At 42.2% G+C, this 16,331-nt stretch overlaps 1 protein-coding gene across 2 annotated transcripts in view; it reads right to left on the bottom strand.

The window, feature by feature from the left end:
- Positions 1 to 16,331, bottom strand: part of nucks1a (nuclear casein kinase and cyclin-dependent kinase substrate 1a) — an 88,827-nt gene that overhangs the window by 45,776 nt on the left and 26,720 nt on the right. The window contains exons 2-4 of one of the 2 annotated variants that reach the window (XM_072715770.1): positions 15,525 to 15,574; positions 15,223 to 15,325; positions 13,551 to 13,607 (exon numbers count right to left, since the gene is read on the bottom strand). In XM_072715770.1, the coding sequence (XP_072571871.1) occupies positions 13,551 to 13,607; positions 15,223 to 15,325; positions 15,525 to 15,574 (210 nt within the window). The remainder of the gene's footprint in view (positions 1 to 13,550; positions 13,608 to 15,222; positions 15,326 to 15,524; positions 15,575 to 16,331) is intronic. The other variant, XM_072715771.1, reaches the window with a different exon arrangement.

Raw genomic sequence — 16,331 nt, 5'->3', positions numbered from 1 at the left:
ACACATCGCGGATGATGGGCTTTGATTCCTATGCGCTTTTTTACGCATGCCTCTGTCTGGCTTGCCATAGAAATTCTGCTTACAGCTCAAACCAAGAGCATCTGGCTGCAGACCTCCATCTGGAGGATCTCCACTACAGGGACGGAAACACGTGAGCTCCACAAGTGAGTCCGGACATGACGTTATGCAAACTTACGCCATGGAGGCAGTACCAGATATCACATGATCTCCACGCACAGCTTGGATTTGTCAGTGGGAGGGTGTTTAGCTTTGTCGAAAGAAAAAAGTGGGTAGAACAAGCAACAACGGTAGCATTCGACCAGTGATTTTTTTTCTCTCCAAATTTAGCTTTAAATTGGTTACTTAAGCTAAGACTGACTGTCTACTGAAAAAGAAAAAATATTCATAAAAGTATAAATAAATTTATAAATATTTGTCTTGTGCGCACAAGTTATTACTTGGAAGGAATAGATTAGCTGCGTATAGCTGTCATGTTATAAGAGGTTTATTTCAGGATGCCGTACTACGTTTGCTAGACCTGGCATTAGGGTATAGTAAGATACAACAGCCTTGTAATTAATATTACTGGAAAGAGTAAATACAACGCTGCCACGTACTACTTTGACATTAAGGCTGAGGTATATACAGTCCGTATGAATGGTCATGACAGAGGTGAAGCGATATGAACAATATTTTTTTCTTTTATTATCGGTAGTCAATAATAAAACAGGTATAAACAGGTAAAATAAATACAATAAATAGGTGTCAGTAATGACAAGAAATGTTATGGGAACTTGGTGAGGCGAACAAATCACCAAACCGAGTAAAGTGGTAAACATAGTAGGCTATGTCTTGACGCAACCGAACCAAACATCGGTGTTAACAATATTAAATATGCACAAAATATAGCCTGCGTGCAATAAATTGTGACCAAATTATATAAGTTATTATGTAGTACTTTTGATTATTTGAATATGATTCACAAATTGACGGAATATAGGGTTATGCCTACTAATATTGACACTGATGTTTTGTCCGGTTGCGTTAAGACAGATTATGTTTTCTACTTTAATTGGTTTGCTGATTTGTTCACCTCACCGAGTTCAAGTAACATTTTTTGATATTACTGACACCTATTTATTGTATTTACTGTACCTGTTTATCATAGTGTATTATTATGATTAACGATAATGACCGAAGGAAAAATATTGTCATGTCTCATAAATTCTTGTCGCTTCACCTCTGTCGCGACCATATAAACACGGACTGTATAATTCACCCTTAATGCCAAAGAATCAGTTTGCAGCATAAAAAAAATGGAAAATGAGTTCATGGTGTTACTTGTTGACTGTAAATAAATGTCTCTCCAGTTTGATTTGTTTAGACGTCGAGACATAGTTTTGGTAGACATAGTTGTCATATTACTCTCGGCCTCAAACACAGAGTAAATTATCTTGTGCGCACAGAATAACTTGTGAGCACAAGAAAATAACTTGTGCCACACGATTTAAAAAAAAAAATCACCCTATGGGACTTCGGGGGCTCCGTATTAAAGTGAGAATTTCACACGTACTGAAATAATAAAAATAACACATGCTATTAACATCCCTTCTTGTAGAATTAAAATACATTATTAACGCCCGTTTCCAATGTTAATAATATAATTTAAATCGATCACCAAAATAATAAGTATGTACTTTAAAAGACTCGATTTCTGTTCGGTCGAGTTTAAACAGTCCGGGCTGTGTGTGACGATTATGTGATATCTGGTACCACCTCCATGCATGTTTGCATAACGTCATGTTCGGATTCGCTTGTGGAGATCATGTGTTTCCGTCCCTCTAGTGGAGATCCTCCTGGTGGAGATCTGCAGCCAGACCCTTCTCGCTCAAACAGGCATGATAGTGCGCACAAGCCAATCAGAATTAAGGGGGGCGTCGAAAGCCCACCCACCATGAAAACCAAATATCAAATGGGGTGTGTCCGAAATCGCGCACTTGCGCACTTTTAGTGCGCGATTTTAGGGCGTAGTGCGTTCACACTGACAACTAAGCCAAAATTAAGTGCACTGAAAGTACCCGGATGGTGCACTGAAAACGGCCAGAAAACGCAGTGCAGAACGATGGACACTACTCGCACTAAACGGACGCCATTTTGACTACGTAGCGGAAGGGGAGGGACTTTCGGCAAGTTTAAATAATGGCGGACAACACAGACACGCAAGCTCATTCGGAGGCAACTGCGTCATATAAATGTAACATTAATAAAATTATTTTACTGATGTATACTTCGGTGTGTAGCCTGTCACTCTCTGACGACAGTTATAGATAATTTTGAGTTTGCGATTATATCGGCTTAGAAGAGTTTGCACACGTAAATGTTAGCAGTTTTTTAGCCGGTTAGGCGGTCGTAGATAAGTTATATACACGCAAATAAAACCACAAGGAAATTCATTGTAAATAAAACACGGCAAATATTTTGGGGCGCTGGAGAATCGCGATCAAATGCTAGTCCGTCACTTCCGGTAAGTGCAAAATTCCATTTATGACAGCACTTACCCATGGTAGTGTGCACTACAGGAGGAAGTGCGCAGTGCGCACTACGCCCTACATCTCAGTGCACTGAGGCAAGTGTGCGATTTCGGACACACCCATGGTAAATTTGTTTTTGCCAGTAAGAACGGGAAATGGGAAATCAGGCTGAATTTCAGATTTTTTACCTAAACCGAATAAAACGAAAAAACAACCTTTTTCTGGTTTTAAACATACCACAAAAACAAACGGTTAAAACGTACCCTGGTCCATGCACACATACCAGCGCCCTGCTGCTGCACACAATACAAAATGCCACCACAAAGTTCCCTTCCTCCCTAATGGCGTCCCAACCCAAAAACAGTCTTAAAACACACAGAAATAATAAAACCCCTCACTCTATACAATTAATCCTGGCAGTGAAACAGGGAATGACAATCCACCGATCCCCACATTCATAGTAGAGAAAAAGAGGCAAAGCAGCAGAATCCGTGTATCATTCATTCATCCGTTTTTAATATGAAACCAAAACAAGAAAAACGGAAAACCACTCGTATTTATGTTTTTGTTTCCAAAACCAAAACGACAAAACGGATAATGGCTCGTTTCCCGATTTCCCATTTTGTTCTCAAAACAAAAAAGGAACAAACGGATAACGAGAGCTCATGTCCGATTTTGTTTTTTTCATTTAATACAAACGCCGTGACCCGGAAATGACTGTACTGATAGCAGGGGCGTAGATTTCGGGTGGACGGAGGGGATGTGTCCCCACCAATATCCTCCGACCATTGAAATGTCCCCACCAATAATTTAATCCACTTAAAAAAAAACAAAAAAACAATCGTGCTGTCAACATTAATCTAGACACGCAGAAAGGGATAAATCACGTTCTCTCCTTGAGTCCTCCCGCCCCCAAAACACATATGAACATTTTGATTGGCTGTGCATTTCCCTGCTATCATGTGAGAGGCTGTGGCTGAATTCAGATACAAGCAGCGCCAAATGCAGTGGATTTTTTTCCCCGTGCAAGGTGTGTTGGGTGACACATGTGAGGATGGCGGCAGCAAAAAAAAAAGAAGCTGGACATAAGGAGCTTTTTTTCAAAGAAAAGTGTAAGTCATTTCAAGTTCGCTAGTGAATCCATCAAAGTCCATCAAAGTAACGACAACAGTTAGGGTGATTTAAGGGTGATTGGGACATAAGGTTGAATGGGACAGTATAGCCATACAGATTTTATTTTTTTGCCTGATGAGTGAAAATAAATGTTTTTTTGGCCAAGTCCTTGCTTTGAGACTATTTAATCAATATTGCATGCCCTCATTGGTGTGACATCATCTCACTGGGCGGGGCAAGCCTCAAACAGGAAGTTGATGCTGCAGCACATGAGGTGAGGAAATGACATAAGCTTTTGCTAGTTTTCATAATAAAATTGTTATATCTAAAATATAACAGAAACCTTTGATGGAAACATGAATATGATGTACTACTGCAACAAAATTAGTAAAAAGTTTGTTAATATCATGTTTTCATTTTTAGTATTAGGTGGGTTTTATTTTGTCCCATCCACCCAAACGCAATTTGGGTGGATGGGACAGCATGGTTTTGGGTGATTGGGACAGTGCTAAAAAGCTATGCTAATCAAGAAAAAGATTAAGCTTTATATAGAAAATCATTGTGTATGCTCTGTATGCCTCCTCATTTGTGCAACCCCTAATCAACCACAAAAATCTTACAGTAGTACACCGTATTCATGTTGCTATCAAAGGTTTGTGCAACAGCTAGCTGTGCTAATTAGCCCTAATAAACACACCAAATCTAACAGTAAGTTTTGCCTTGAAAATAAATAACAATCCTAACCAGCCTTGCTCAATTTAAGCTATTTGCAGATTAGAATGGGACCAGTAAGACAGGAAGAGAGATTTAGGAAGAGAGCAAAAGGGAGAGCACAGGGAGAGAGCAAAAAATACAACAAATGGAGTGAAGAGAGAATGAAGGGGGCAATTGACGAGTATAGAGAGGCAGTTGAGGCAGGGAACAAACCCAAGTTAAGGTTTTTGGCCAGAGTGTGGAACATCCCAAAATCAACTTTGCAGAGGCGAGTGAAAGGAGTTGTAAAGGGCTACAAGCACATTGCTGGAAGCAAGTCCCGCATTCCTCAAGAAGATGAGGTCCAGTTATCAGAGCTAGTCAAATGTCTGAGCAAGAGAGGGTTTCCCATGAGAAAACCTGAGATACAAGTTCTTGCAGCCCAATTTGCAGAAGCCAATGGAATAAAAGGCCTTGCACCTAAAAAGGCAGGTCACTACTGGTTTCAAGGCTTTCTTAGGAGAAACCCAGGGCTCAGTATGAGGAAACCGGAGGCACTCTCTTCTGCCCGAGCAGCCTGCTTTAACCCTGTTTCTGTTCAGAAATGGTTTGCTTCTTACTGTGAAATAATTTCTGAGCTCGGGATCCAGGACCTACCAGGACACATATGGAACTGTGATGAAACGGGCCTACAGGACCACTTCCTGTCTTCAAGAGTTGTGGCTGAAGTAGGATCACCCTGCTTTGAAATCACGGCTAATGAAAAAGGAGAAACAACAACACTGCTAGCTTGTCTCAATGCAGCAGGAGAGTATGGGCCACTGCTCGTCATATTTAAAGGCAAAAGGCTTCGGGCAGAATGGTGTTTTGGGGCACCAAACAACACCCTTGTCAGAATCTCAGACAATGGATGGATCAACTCTGAGGTGTTTTTAGACTGGGGAAAGCAGTTCATAGCTCACCTGCCTAAAGAAGATCCTCGTCCACATGTGCTTCTACTTGATGGTCACAGCAGCCATGTATTCAACATTGAGTTCCTTAATCTCATGAGAGACAACAATGTGCATGTTGTGTGCTTCCCTCCTCATACAACTCACATTCTCCAGCCAGCTGACAGGGCATTCTTCAAAAGCTTAAAGCATTACTGGAACCAGGAGGGCCGGATCTACACCAGAGAGAGTGGTGGCAGGAAGCTGCAGAGACCCCTCTTTCTGCCCATGCTCTCAAAAGCCTGGAAAAGTGCAGCAACACCACAGAATGCACGTGCAGGCTTTAGGGGCAGTGGGATCTATCCACTGGATCCCACCCGCATAGACCAAGATCTTTTCTCTCCTAGTTTAACTACAGAACGGAATGAAGCACCTGAGGCCCCCAATAACCTTCAGCTTCCTCCAAACCAGAGCCCAAGTCCTCCTCCAAGCCCATGTCCAAGTAATGCTTCATCACATCCTCTTACAAACCCTCCTCAAAGCTCTGTTCAGAGCACCCCACGCTTTGCTGATCTGGTAGAAGTACCCATCCACGAACGTGCTACCAAAAGTAAGCGGTCAAAACCCCCAAGCTTCCACCTCACAAGTGATGCACACTTTGAATATGTGGCAAGTAAGAACAAAGGAAAAGGAAAACAACCAAAACTAACTCAAACTCAAAAAGCAAAAAAACAAAAAGGCCAGAAAAAGGAAGAGAGATGTGTGGTTTGTTTGCAAAAATATGGGGACACAGAAGACCCCAAGAAAACCGAGGAATGGATCTCTTGTGTCATCTGTGAGCGGTGGTTTCATGACTCCTGTGGCGAAGATAATGGAGTCATTGATGATGACGCCTCCTTCACCTGCAAGGACTGTCTGTTTTTGGTCTAATGGATGGGAAAAAATTGCTTCAGTTAGCCTAAATGTGTTTGACAAACTTTTTAGGAACGAACCAGAGGACAGTTCACAAAATGTTTTTAGCTCACCCAAGTTGGTTTAAAAGTTTTCATGAATTTTGGATCTGAAGAGTGTTCTCTTTAGTGAAACGTTTTTGGTCTGATGGATTGAAGGCAAATTTTTGCTTCAGTTAGCCTAAATGTGTTTGACAAACAGTTTATTGGGGATGAGCCAGGGGAAAGTTCACCCAAAGGTTTACATAAAAGTTTTCATGTGGGGGGTTAGGGGGGTCATATTTGTTTCATATTGACTAATAAATTGAGTAATAAAAACTACGAAAAGAGAAATGAGTCTTAATTATGAACAGAACAAATGAAATTCTGGCCTATAACACATCAAACAGCTAACATGAGGAATAAATATGTGTAGATTAATGATAATACATGATGTCCCAATCACCCAAAACCTGTGTCCCAATCACCCAAACATTCCTAAAAAAATGTTTTGGCTCAGTTTATACTAAAGTGTATGTCACACCACCTTCTCTTCTGACATAATTATATTTCTTTCACAAATGGATAGATAACATCTGTAGGGTTACAGAAATATATCATACATTGGGCTGATGTTTTTAATTCATTGCAAGAGTGATTACATAACGCAGAATTTAAAAAAATGTCCCAATCACCCTTAAATCACCCTAACGTTAATGCTAGTGGGGTTTTGACATTACACTATTCCTTAATTTAACTTAATGAATTGCATTTCGAGTGGATTAATATCAATCGAAGCATTGCTAGTATTAATGTAAAGTGATTTTGCATTTTGCAGCATATTAAAAAAACATGCATTCCGTGGACGGAGTTGGGGTGGCGGGGTTGGTGGGTGGGGCAGGGGGGGGGGGGTGGAGTCATAGGTCCCCACCAATGTCCAGAGCAAATCTACGCCCTTGACTGATAGTAAAACAAGCCCGAACAACGGTACTGCACCGCGGTTAAGTTAGCCTCATATTCGGTATTCAGTTTTCTAGCTTTAATGACTTTTCATGGAAGTAAGATGGGGCGTTTTTAATGACAGAATCGTGTTGTCAAGTACACAGACAACGATGCACACCGATTATTTTTGGTTGGGTCATTCTCCATTTGGAGTGGGAAACCATGTTACAGAAGTTGCAGGGTTTAAAAACATGCTTAACAATTAGGCACATCTGCAAATGTCAGCATGTACTTTCATATATACAAATTTCCCTCATGATTTTTTTTCTTCTTTCAATTTTTATCATGTTTAAAAGTTCTTTACTAGTAAAACAGCTCAGTGTATGACTAAATTTCATCATTTGAGAAGCCATTTTTAATAATATATTTATTTTAAAAGTATACTTATTATTGTTATTACTTATCCAATATTTGTTACTCATAGTCCAGGCTATATTCCAATTGATATTTTAATTTGTTCCAAATGAACTCGGACCACAAAGTAGCAATGTTATGCATCAGGATTCTGGTGTATTTATTATTCCACTATTAATCTTTTGTTAACAACATTTATTGTGACATCTTTTCAAGATGTTGGCATCCTGTCAAGTGTGCTGCAATCTTGCAGTAGTTTAAGAAGACCTAAAAAAAATTGATCAGAGCTGCTTCGAGACGCAGACGCTTAAGTCAGTCACTCTTGTTCTTTCTATTCGTATCACGAAGCTGTAAAAATATATTTAGTTTCTACCTATATATATTTGGAAAGTAGAACGTTTCTGAGGGTGTTTTTTAAATGTGTATATGACAAAAACTTGCGGAGTTATTTAAATGGTCTCGCGAGAATTCTGTCAGATCCCGCGCTGGCGCCCCCTAGAGCTGGCCATGGTGTTTGGCTACAGAATGTTGTTCCTTGCGCCACCTGGTGGATATTATATGAAGCGCAACAACGTTTTAAAAAAATCTGAAAAAGCACTTGCAGGGAGACGCGTGATCACGTGTGCCGAATTGCAGGATGCCGCGTGAAAATAGACGCATTTTTAATTGCCAGATCTGTATAGGGCCGATCAGAGAAAATTCCTGAGAGTTTCTACAGAAGGCAGCTCGCTTCTGCAACCCCACGTTAGGGCCCTGGGGGGTGATGTTCACGCTATCCAAGTCGGCTCCGATGTCTTTGTACCAGAGCCCTGCCTAAAACTGACTCTCTAGCGTAACGGTAGAAAAATTGAGCAGGGTCTCTATGAATGACCTATAGGGGTGCGTGGCCGACGAAGTACTGATCAGGACGTCGTTCAGACTCACATCCAGCTGAGAGAATATACAGTTTAGGGGGTACTGTATAATACCGCAGGGGTCGGCATCAACCAGGGGGGGCTTCGTCCGCCCTAACGATCCTGAGCTTTAGATATAGCAATGTAGAGTTGAGGTCCAGATAGAAATTGCCTGACCCCGGTATTAGGAAATCCAAAACATCCTGATTGGTAATGGAATTTAATGGGTTGATTTCTACATAATTGGTCTGATCTATGGATAATTGCGTCATAGGGCAAACAGGTCCAGCTCAGATTTGGTGCATTCTGCCGAGAGGCGGTGAGCTAGAGCCATTCTTCCTTACGCTCTCTCCCTTAAAATATGTCCCCGGGGGGTTTCCTGTTTCTCTTTGGAGGTAGAGACTTGGGAATCCTGACAGCTCTGCTGCGAGGTTTTTTATGACCGTGCTGCCTATGACTCTCTTCCTACTGAGCATGGAGCTCAACCCACGGCCGTACATCACGGGGCTCCCCGCAAAACCGGGGAGCCCATGCCCCGACTGACTGGTGTAATACTGAATAAGTCTTTGCGAATTGTGGTACGCCATGCTACCCCCCACCACCACCTGCGCTTTCTCTCTCTCTCTTTTTTTTTTTTTTTTAAACGGGGATCTTTGATACGGGGCAAAAGTGTAGCTTGACGATCTTTTTTCCGTAGGACAAATTAATCAGAGTATTCTGATCGTTGTTTATCTCAATATGCAAATTCTGCAGGCTCTGCTTGTTCACCAGTACGTAGTGCAGCTTGTGGAACAGCAAAGTGACTACGTTGCCGAACCCACCGTCTATTTTAACGGTTCTGAGGAGCGGCACTACAAATTCCCCCACGTGCTGCGGTTCCACGATGTTACAGTAGACCTTATTATGAAATTTAAAGGCAACTACATCTACGATTAAAGCATAAAATACAAAAATGTGATTACAGTCAAATTCATCGTCGGGAATACAAGATAGACACACGCGTATGAGACTTTCGGGGGATTGTCCTTTTCTCTCCCCCATCAGCTGAGTAAGTAAAACTATTCCCCACTGATAATTTTCTCTGACTTGAGCAATCTCAAATATCAGTCTATGAAAGCAGCAACAAGCATAATCATCCCTATCCTGACAATCGCTTTTCTTTTTATCAAAAGCATGCAACAACAAAGGACTAACTTTTTCTAAAAAAACATTTAACATAAACTGCCGTAAGGAGCCTCTGATACCGTTCCCCATCACAAGTTGCCTTTTTTTTTTTTTTTTTTAGTCTTGGGCCTCCCAACGAGTCAGGATCTTCTTCCAGGATCTGCTTAAGCGCGGGGTTCTGTTCAAACAGATCCTGTTCCAGTCGACTGATTTCCAGCATTCCGTCGCAGGCCTCCCGTAAATCGTACAAGATAGCTTCCACGGTCCCCTCCAACCTGCCGACAGAAGCTTGGATGCCCAGGGTCGCCAGAACGTGAGTCAAGGCGGGTCGGTCGGTCCAGAGGTCACGCAGCACAGAGTCAAAGTGTATATAAAAGTAATTCCTGCCAGCGGGAAACAGGCAAGGGTGCTGTCTTTGACTGGGATGATCCACCTTGCAGCCGTAGCAGTTTTTCTGCTGATGCTTCCTGATGACTGAGGCTAAAAGGCCCACTATCATCGCTTTTATGCAGTTGAGCATCCCTCTGCACAAAGTGGGTCTTGAGAGAAGCGTGCAGATCTCAGGGGTCGGAGGGACCTCTCCAGGATCAGAGGCCGGTGTCGGTGGAGGGGTCGGAGGCAGCTCTCCAGGATCAGAGGTCCGCGTTGCTGGTGCTGGTGGGCTCGCAGGGACCTCTCCAGGATCAGAGGCCTGTGTTGCTGGTGGTGAAGGGTGAAAGGCCTCATTCTCCCCGGTTTCGCCGTCGTCTGACATGATGATGATGATGTTTGTGAAAGGGGTTGTAACGGCGTCCACTTTATATACGGGCGGTCGGAGGTGATCCTTACGGCGTAGGTTTTTGCATCTCCTTATGCTCCCGACTCTCCTTGAACAGCGCTTGGAAGTAACCGCTCTTTTCTTCAATCAGCCGAATCCAAATCACGTATGGTATCTTCATTGCACAACAGCAGCATTTAGGCAGCTGCCATATATTCAGCATTCTCTTGTCCAGCTCCTCGGTCACATCCCACTTCATAAAGGTGATACGATGTTTACCATTGTCAGTATTTCTATAGTGCATCTCCATTCTACCAATGTCCGGCTGAAAGTCGGGGGTCTCGTTCATAAACGAGATAACGAAAGTCTTCAAGTTTCCCCATTCCGTTTCGGAAAAACTCACCAGATGCGAGTTGTCTATCCCCGGGTCTGCGGCGTCTCCGGTGACCTGAAAGATGCGCAGTTCCTTCGCAACATTGTCAAAGAGGCAGGCCACTTTTATCCCCATTGGGCAGCTCCCAGGTAACTCTCAGGTCTCCCAACGGCTGCATCAAAGGTACCCGTCTACGCGTCGTAGGAATCTTCTTCTTGGGAGCCCCCGGAGGCCGCAACACCCCCTCCTGCTCCTCCTTAATCTTAGGCGGTGAGGCTGAATGTTTCCTTTCGGTTGTGCGAGACATGTCTGTGTTTTTAAAAATTAGTATTGGGCCTACCGCGCGAAGCTCCCTATATTCTCCACGGCCTGCTGGTGGGGCGTGACACACAAGGTAAGGCCGTAGATGATACTTGGGGGTACTTGTGTTTCTTTACCAAAGGAGGACAACCATGCTAGGCGTAATAAAAATATCTGCGGCTGGTTATTCTTAGGATTCTTTAAGGAGAAGTATAGAGCCTGTCAAGTTTTAGGATTATCTAATTTTCTTAATTATGTCTATTTCATATACGTCGCGGTGTTTTTCTTTTAACTCATATTTGTATTTATGACGATGTGCTTGACCCGGGGATGTACATAACGGGCGTATCGGAAAAACCAAAACTTCAAACAAAATTTACTGTAAGACAAAATGTCCAATTTGATGTGTGGCTCAAATTATTACAGATGACCCAGATGACCTACAGGGATGTACATAACAATAAAGGTGCATGAGAAAGACCAACACTTCAAACAAAACTTACTGTAAGACAAAATGTCCAATTTGATGTGGCCCAATTACTGATGTAAAATAACGGCTGCATGAGGAAAAACACAAACTTGAAACAAGTTTGAGGAAAAAAAAACCCTACTACACACACACACACAGACACACCCCCAAACTGCTGCTAAGCGTTTATTGGAGGAGGATAGCGTCAGACCCATTTTCCCAGACCCACCTCCTCTCATTCTTAGCTCCAACTTTCTCATTCTCCCAGAGTTTCTTTCAGTCTTGCGCAATTATGCCCAATTACACGCTCCGCCGGACTGACCGGAACCTTTCCAAGGTACCGCTCCACAGGCACCCCTGGCGTATGCTCACACTTCGTCAGGTAACCGACCCGCTCAGCTCCGTGCTCAGCTCCGTGCTCAGCTCCGTGCTCAGCTCCGTGCTCAGCTCCGTGCTCAGCTCCGTGCTCGGCCCCGTCAGCCTCATAGCATGGGGCTATTCCGACAAACCCCACTCATAAGTACACAATTCACTCTCCTCAAAATAAAATAAGAATAATAAGAAATAATTCAAATAAAATAATTTAAATAAATAAATAATAATAAATTATAAAAAAATATTAAGAATAAAAATAAATAATAAAAAAAAACACCCTCTCTCAACGTCACTAGTCGTGACGTCACATGGCTCCGCCCCAAACCCGCCCACCCAGTGAACTTTTGACCTGTGACCTTTTTGACCTTTAGGTCATAAATCTTTTTGAAAGAAGCGGGATCATCCATCTCTCTTAAGCTCATTGAAAGGAGTGACATCAGACACCATCGGAAGGAGCCGATCCACTACAGCAACAGCTATGGCAGCTGACAGACCGACCAGACCAAAAGTAGATATACCCACCTACAGAGATCTGGCCACTACCTGGTCTGCGTATCTCATAGAGTGCCACCACTGAAATGCAGAGTTTACGAAACTCCCCTGAGAGGAGAGGAAGATGGTCATCTTGCTGGAGAAACAAGACATTTCACGCACCTATCCGGATGGGCTGCCTCAAACTGGGACCCAAGCGCCGCCATGCAACAGGCGACACCTCAGCACCACACTAGCTCCAATCCCCAGCAGACTTGACCCATTTAGCTCCCCATCCGTTTTGACTCTTCCAGGGATGGGGCACCCGAAGGCTTTCATGGTGCGTGCAGCCTTCCTGCAAGCTACTCCTGCAGATAGCAGAAGAGTATTTAGCTTGTTTAATTGAGCGGTTGTGAGTTGTTTTATCTCGCCACTAAACCCAAAACAAATTTTCCCTGGAAGTTGGAGGACTGCTCACAGGGCCGGATGTAGTTTCATGTTATACCCAGGACTTGTGCTTTGCTGATGAGGGGAGAATATGTGTAACTCAAAACTTATGCAAACTGATGGGAGAATAGATCCTTGTGTGATTAAGAAAATGTATAATAAAACTACCTATACCTATATACACTCACCTAAAGGATTATTAGGAACACCTGTTCAATTTCTCATTAATGCAATTATCTAATCAACCAATCACATGGCAGTTGCTTCAATGCATTTAGGGGTGTGGTACTGGTCAAGACAATCTCCTGAACTCCAAATTGAATGTCAGAATGGGAAAGAAAGGTGATTTAAGCAATTTTGAGCGTGGCATGGTTGTTGGTGCCAGACGGGCTGGTCTGAGTATTTCACAATCTGCACAGTTACTGGGATTTTCACGCACAACCATTTCTAGGGTTTACAAAGAATGGTGTGCAAAGGGAAAAACATCCAGTATGCGGCAGTCCTGTGGGCGAAAATGCCTTGTTGATGCTAGAGGTCAGAGGAGAATGGGCCGACTGATTCAAGCTGATAGAAGAGCAACTTTGACTGAAATAACCACTCGTTACAACCGAGGTATGCAGCAAAGCATTTGTGAAGCCACAACACGCACAACCTTGAGGCAGATGGGCTACAACAGCAGAACACCCCACCCGGGTACCACTCATCTCCACTACAAATAGGAAAAAGAGGGTACAATTTGCACGAGCTCACCAAAATTGGACAGTTGAAGACTGGAAAAATGTTGCCTGGTCTGATGAGTCTCGAAATCTGTTGAGACATTCAAATGGTAGAGTGAGAATTTGGCATAAACAGAATGAGAACATGGATCCATCGTGCCTTGTTACCACTGTGCAGGCTGGTGGTGGTGGTGTAATGGTGTGGGGGATGTTTTCTTGGCACACTTTAGGTCCCTTAGTGCCAATTGGGTATCGTTTAAATGCCACGGCCTACCTGAGCATTGTTTCTGACCATGTCCATCCCTTTATGACCACCATGTACCCATCCTCTGATGGCTACTTCCAGCAGGATAATGCACCATGTCACAAAGCTCCAATCATTTCAAATTGGTTTCTTGAACATGACAATGAGTTCACTGTACTAAAATGGCCCCCACAGTCACCAGATCTCAACCTAATAGAGCATCCTTGGGATGTGGTGGAACGGGAGCTTCGTGTCCTGGATGTGCATCCCACAAATCTCCATCAACTGCAAGATGCTATCCTATCAATATGAGGCAACATTTCTAAAGAATGCTTTCAGCACCTTGTTGAATCAATGCCACGTAGAATTAAGGCAGTTCTGAAGGCGAAAGGGGGTCAAACACCGTATTAGTATGAACATAAGAACATAAGAACTATACAAACGAGAGGAGGCCATTCGGCCCATCGAGCTCGCTTGGGGAGAACTTAACTAATAGCTCAGAGTTGTTAAAATCTTATCTAGCTCTGATTTAAAGGAACCCAAGGATTCAGCTTGCACTACGTTATCAGGAAGACTATTCCATACTCTGACTACACGCTGTGTAAAGAAGTGCTTCCTTAAATCCAGTTTGAAATGTTCTCCCGCTAATTTCCACCTATGGCCACGAGTTCTTGTATTTGAACTAATGCTGAAGTAACTATTCGGTTGAACAGCATCCAAACATGTTAGAATCTTATAGACCTGGATCATGTCCCCCCTCAGTCTCCTTTGCTTGAGGCTGAACAGATTTAGCTCAAATAACCTTTCCTCGTATGACATTCCTCTAAGACCAGGAATCATTCTTGTGGCCCTACGCTGCACCTTTTCTAAGGCCGCTATGTCCTTTTTAAGATATGGTGACCAAACCTGTACACAATATTCTAGGTGAGGTCTCACCAAGGAATTGTATAATCTTAGCATTACCTCCCTTGACTTAAACTCCACACACCTGGAGATATACCCCAACATCCTATTGGCCTTTTTTATTGCTTCCCCGCACTGGCGAGAATGAGACATGGAAGCATCAACATACACACCAAGGTCTTTCTCATAATCAGCTACCTTTATTTCAGTAGGTCCCATAAAGTACCTGTACTTTATATTTTTGCTCCCTACATGGAGTACCTTACATTTATGGTGTTCCTAATAATCCTTTAGGTGAGTGTACAAAGAAATGTAGACCACACACACACAAAAAAACAACACAAACTTTCGGGCCTCTATTGAAAGACACTGAACTTGCATTCATATTATACTGTTAATTCTAATGATATTTTTAAGGTTGCGTCTGTCTATATGGTCATAATACTGAAGGGCAAATCAGAATGACATAACACCATTGCAGCTGATTCACTTGGATGCCACTATTGGTACCTTTTAAATCAATTGGTCAGGCATCTCACATATTGGTCAGACATCTCACCTGTCTTCCTGAGAGTTCTTCCCCCACCTCTTCTTGCATTTCACTTCTCTGGGTGAAGCACGCATCTTCTTGGGCCTCTCAGACTCTCTGCTGTAGTCTTCATCTTTGTCATATGAAAGCAAAAATGAACACTTTCCATTTCCACACCACCAAGCATAAAAAACAAATTAAACACGATGCCATTGTCAGAATTGTGTCTTTTTGTAGTGTCATCTCCTTTAATGTCAAAAGTTATTCAAATTTGGCAAAAGGTTTCACTCAAAGTGTTTTTGTGACCATAGAGTGCTTACAAAGTTGCTTACCTCCATCATCTGATTCTTGGAACTGAGAGTAATTCACCACTTTCCTGTTCCTATAGAAAAACAAATTAATGTTTAAAAATAATATTTATCATATTTTTGTTGTATGGGTATACAAAACTGAAGGGATTCTAATTCCAATTTAAATCGGTGCGGTCAGAAACAACAGCATTGTATTCCCTGAACAGCCATGTCAATGGCTCTGCCTATCTATTCCATACTGACCCTTCATTTACCAGCTTTAACAATCTGTAGAAGTACTGGTTGGATCTGAAAATACTTATTTATTGCAAGTTCCACTTATGAATTATGATTTGTAGAATCTTCCCCCACCAATTACATGGTTACTTGTATTCCTTTGTGTATTTTTTAATGCAGGAGTTGTCTTTAAAAATTTGAAAATGTTACATTTATAAATATGTAGCTGATCAAAAGTTTAGGACCACACCTCCAAAAAAACCTGTAAACCTCCCCAAAACAGAAATCAAACTTCCAAACATGAACTCAGTACTGAGTAGCTCCACCGTTATTGTTGATCATTTCAAAAATTTGTTACGGCATGCTTGATGCAAGCGTTTCCATGAGGTGAGTGGGCACAACTCTCAGGAAGACAGGTGAGATGCCATTTTTCAAGTGATCTTAAACTTTTGATCAGGACTGTGTATGTATACACACATACATATATATATACACACATACATATATATACACATATATATATACATATACATATAAATACATATATACATATATATATACATATATATACATATACATATAAATACATATATACATATATATATACATATA

The sequence above is a fragment of the Paramormyrops kingsleyae genome, chromosome 8, assembly GCF_048594095.1.
Source record: "Paramormyrops kingsleyae isolate MSU_618 chromosome 8, PKINGS_0.4, whole genome shotgun sequence".
NCBI classification, from domain to species: Eukaryota; Metazoa; Chordata; class Actinopteri; order Osteoglossiformes; family Mormyridae; genus Paramormyrops; species Paramormyrops kingsleyae.
Note: the sequence above shows the minus strand (reverse complement) of the source record. Positions and strands in the feature narration are given on the sequence as shown.